Source organism: Clytia hemisphaerica, unplaced genomic scaffold, assembly GCF_902728285.1.
Source record: "Clytia hemisphaerica strain Z4C2 unplaced genomic scaffold, Clytia hemisphaerica genome assembly, whole genome shotgun sequence".
In the NCBI taxonomy this organism is placed as follows: domain Eukaryota; kingdom Metazoa; phylum Cnidaria; class Hydrozoa; order Leptothecata; family Clytiidae; genus Clytia; species Clytia hemisphaerica.
The window spans coordinates 830,994-833,508 of NW_027104247.1; the positions used below are offsets into that span (position 1 = coordinate 830,994).

At 34.8% G+C, this 2,515-nt stretch overlaps 1 protein-coding gene across 1 annotated transcript; it reads right to left on the minus strand.

Moving 5' to 3' along the window:
• Positions 1-365: 365 nt before the first annotated feature.
• LOC136816368 (E3 ubiquitin-protein ligase RNF220-like) lies at positions 366-2,240 on the minus strand. The gene is made up of 2 exons (XM_067072691.1): positions 1,365-2,240; positions 366-921 (listed from the first exon to the last, which is right to left on the minus strand). Exons 1-2 carry the CDS (start codon positions 2,159-2,161, stop codon positions 453-455), a joined length of 1,266 nt encoding a protein of 421 aa, XP_066928792.1. The 5' UTR covers positions 2,162-2,240; the 3' UTR covers positions 366-452.
• Between the last annotated feature and the right edge of the window lie 275 nt (positions 2,241-2,515).

The following is a 2,515-nucleotide window of genomic DNA, read 5'->3' on the forward strand; positions in this document are numbered from 1 at the left end:
TAACTCGGGAAATTGTGCTTCCTTTAATTATCCGAGTTGTTTTTCTTTTTTTAACTCGGAAATTTTTGCTTCCTTTAACTTTCTGTAAATAGACTAAATCTATTAAATTTTTTAGAGTTTTGATCCGTTTTAAGTTGTAATTTTTAGATTTATGGAATTTTGGATTTTCAGAATTTCTTTGGGGTTTAGGATTTTTGGAAAAAGAGTACGATATACTTTTGAGCAGCGGATTGATAGCCTTCACCTCATAATACATAACTAGTGGCGGGCTCGCGAAGCATCTATAGAATCCCTTTCGCTTTGCGAACACGAGACTTGTTCTCCGTGCGTAACCCCTTTTACGATTGATTGTAAATAATTTTAAGTTCTGTTCAATTTAGTTATTATTCATTGTATCGAAATATTAACAAACCTGAAAGTAAAATATAATTCTAAGATATAAACACAAAACGTCATAGATAAATTTTACGTAGTTGAGAAGGAGCAACAATATCATTACATTTGGGACAAAGTTTTTTAGAACCTAAAACCCGAAGCCAACATTCACTACAACACGTGTGCCAACAAGAGATTGATACTGCAGGATTAACATAGGGTCCCATACATATTGGACACTTACTAATGTCTTTTTCTAATTTTTCTTCTGTTTTGTTTATATATTTAGATAATAATCCAACGAGTTTATTTGAGTCATTCCCTGCTTGAGATAAGATATTTCTCACTTGTTTCTCAACAGTTTGATTTACGTTTATCTCAGAATTCTCTTTATCACTTTCTTGTTTGTTTGTAGTTAATGATCCATTCTCACCCTTTGAAGAACAAGCTCCATTGCTAACTGCATCACGTAAAATTACTGCTGAAAGAAGTTCCTCGTCAGACCCTTCAGTTGTTACTGGAACAATAACATCATTTTCAGTGAATCTAAATATTTGAATGTCAAGGACAAAACATTTTTCAAAACAGATCAAACTAAAGCTACAAAGAGTTTCAAAAGACTTGAGATACAGACTCTTGATGAATTTGATTAAAGGTAATGACACCCCCTTCTCACAGACCTAGTGGGACCCCTTCCCGCTGGAATAGCCAAAATATCGTCCCAGTGGAAAATTATACTCTTATTTTTGTCCCTGTTGAAAATAATAAGCAAATTTATAAGATATACCTGGATATACAGTAAGCAAATCCTCACTGCAAAATATCGTACCTTTAATATTACCCCCACTGGCTGAAAAGATTATTCAGTCAGGTCTGTGAGAAGGGGCGTGTAATGGTTTGCAAAATCGGTTTGTTAGACCTGATAATATTTTACTTCTCTTTCACCTAAGATATCAAATATTGTACTAATGCCTGGTAGAAAAAGATACTGTTGCTTTCCAAACTGAGCATTTTCTTCATCACCATCAATATCAAGGTCCCCATCATCATCTTCCATTACCAGCCGAGTTAGATTCCCTTCTCTTCGGAAATGTGCGTTATCCATCCAATTCTCACCTAAGTCAACATCTTCCTCTTCATCATCTGGCTCCTCATCACTACTACTGAAAACCTCAAATTGGTAATCATGTTTAGCAAAACACTTCGATAGATGTCTATTACTGTTACTTGTTTCAAGAAATTCATTACACACCGCACAAGACACTACTTCATAAACAGATGAGCTCTCTGCTATTGTATTTTGTGAGGATGATGTGGAATGTGTTGTCTGATTGTGATTGTTGTTACGTGCTTGATTACGTTTCATAGACATTAAAAACATGTTAGCATATCTCTCATATCTTCTTTTACGAACATTATTCAAATCTTTAGTCCTGTCTTCTAGACATTTTGCTGGCTCCTCAATTTCAGTATCACTTTCTTCGTTACTTTGTTGCCGCTGCCACTGTAAGCGAGTCATATATTGTTTCTTCTTAATGTCAACTCCAACAAAGGGTTCTTTGACTTTTTCTAGCTCTTGAATATAGTGCTGATGAAATTTCTCATCTCCTCTAACAGTAACAGTACAAACAGGACAGATAACACAAGTTGTAGTTCCAGTTGATTTGCGCTTTTTACGATCATCTGCCTCCTGCCTACAGATAATGGTATCTGCTGTCTTATGAGGTTTTCTTTTCAATGTTTTAGGTTCCAAATCTTGCTGTGTTTTTCTTCGTGTCGAAGGCATTTTTATTTTTATCTTGTGATTAGTCCTTCAAAGATTTCAAAATGTTCAATTAAGTACTGCTTATGGAATGAAAAGAGAACATTACTTTAATGTTAGCAAATTTTACAATAGGGACCATTCAAAAAGGATTTACACTCTGAGGGGGGAGGGCGGTCCTTCGAAAAGCGTAATAAAGTGTACGTGGGGGGGGGGGGGGTCAATCAAGAAAATGTTTGTACGCTTTGCAAATTTTCTCAAACTGTCTTTTCCAGTTTTTTCTAACTTTCTCTGACTTTCTATTTGAAAAATGAAAAAAATAAACCTTTAAACCCTTTTTAATTGTGTTATCCATTATGTCAACCTATCATATTCTTT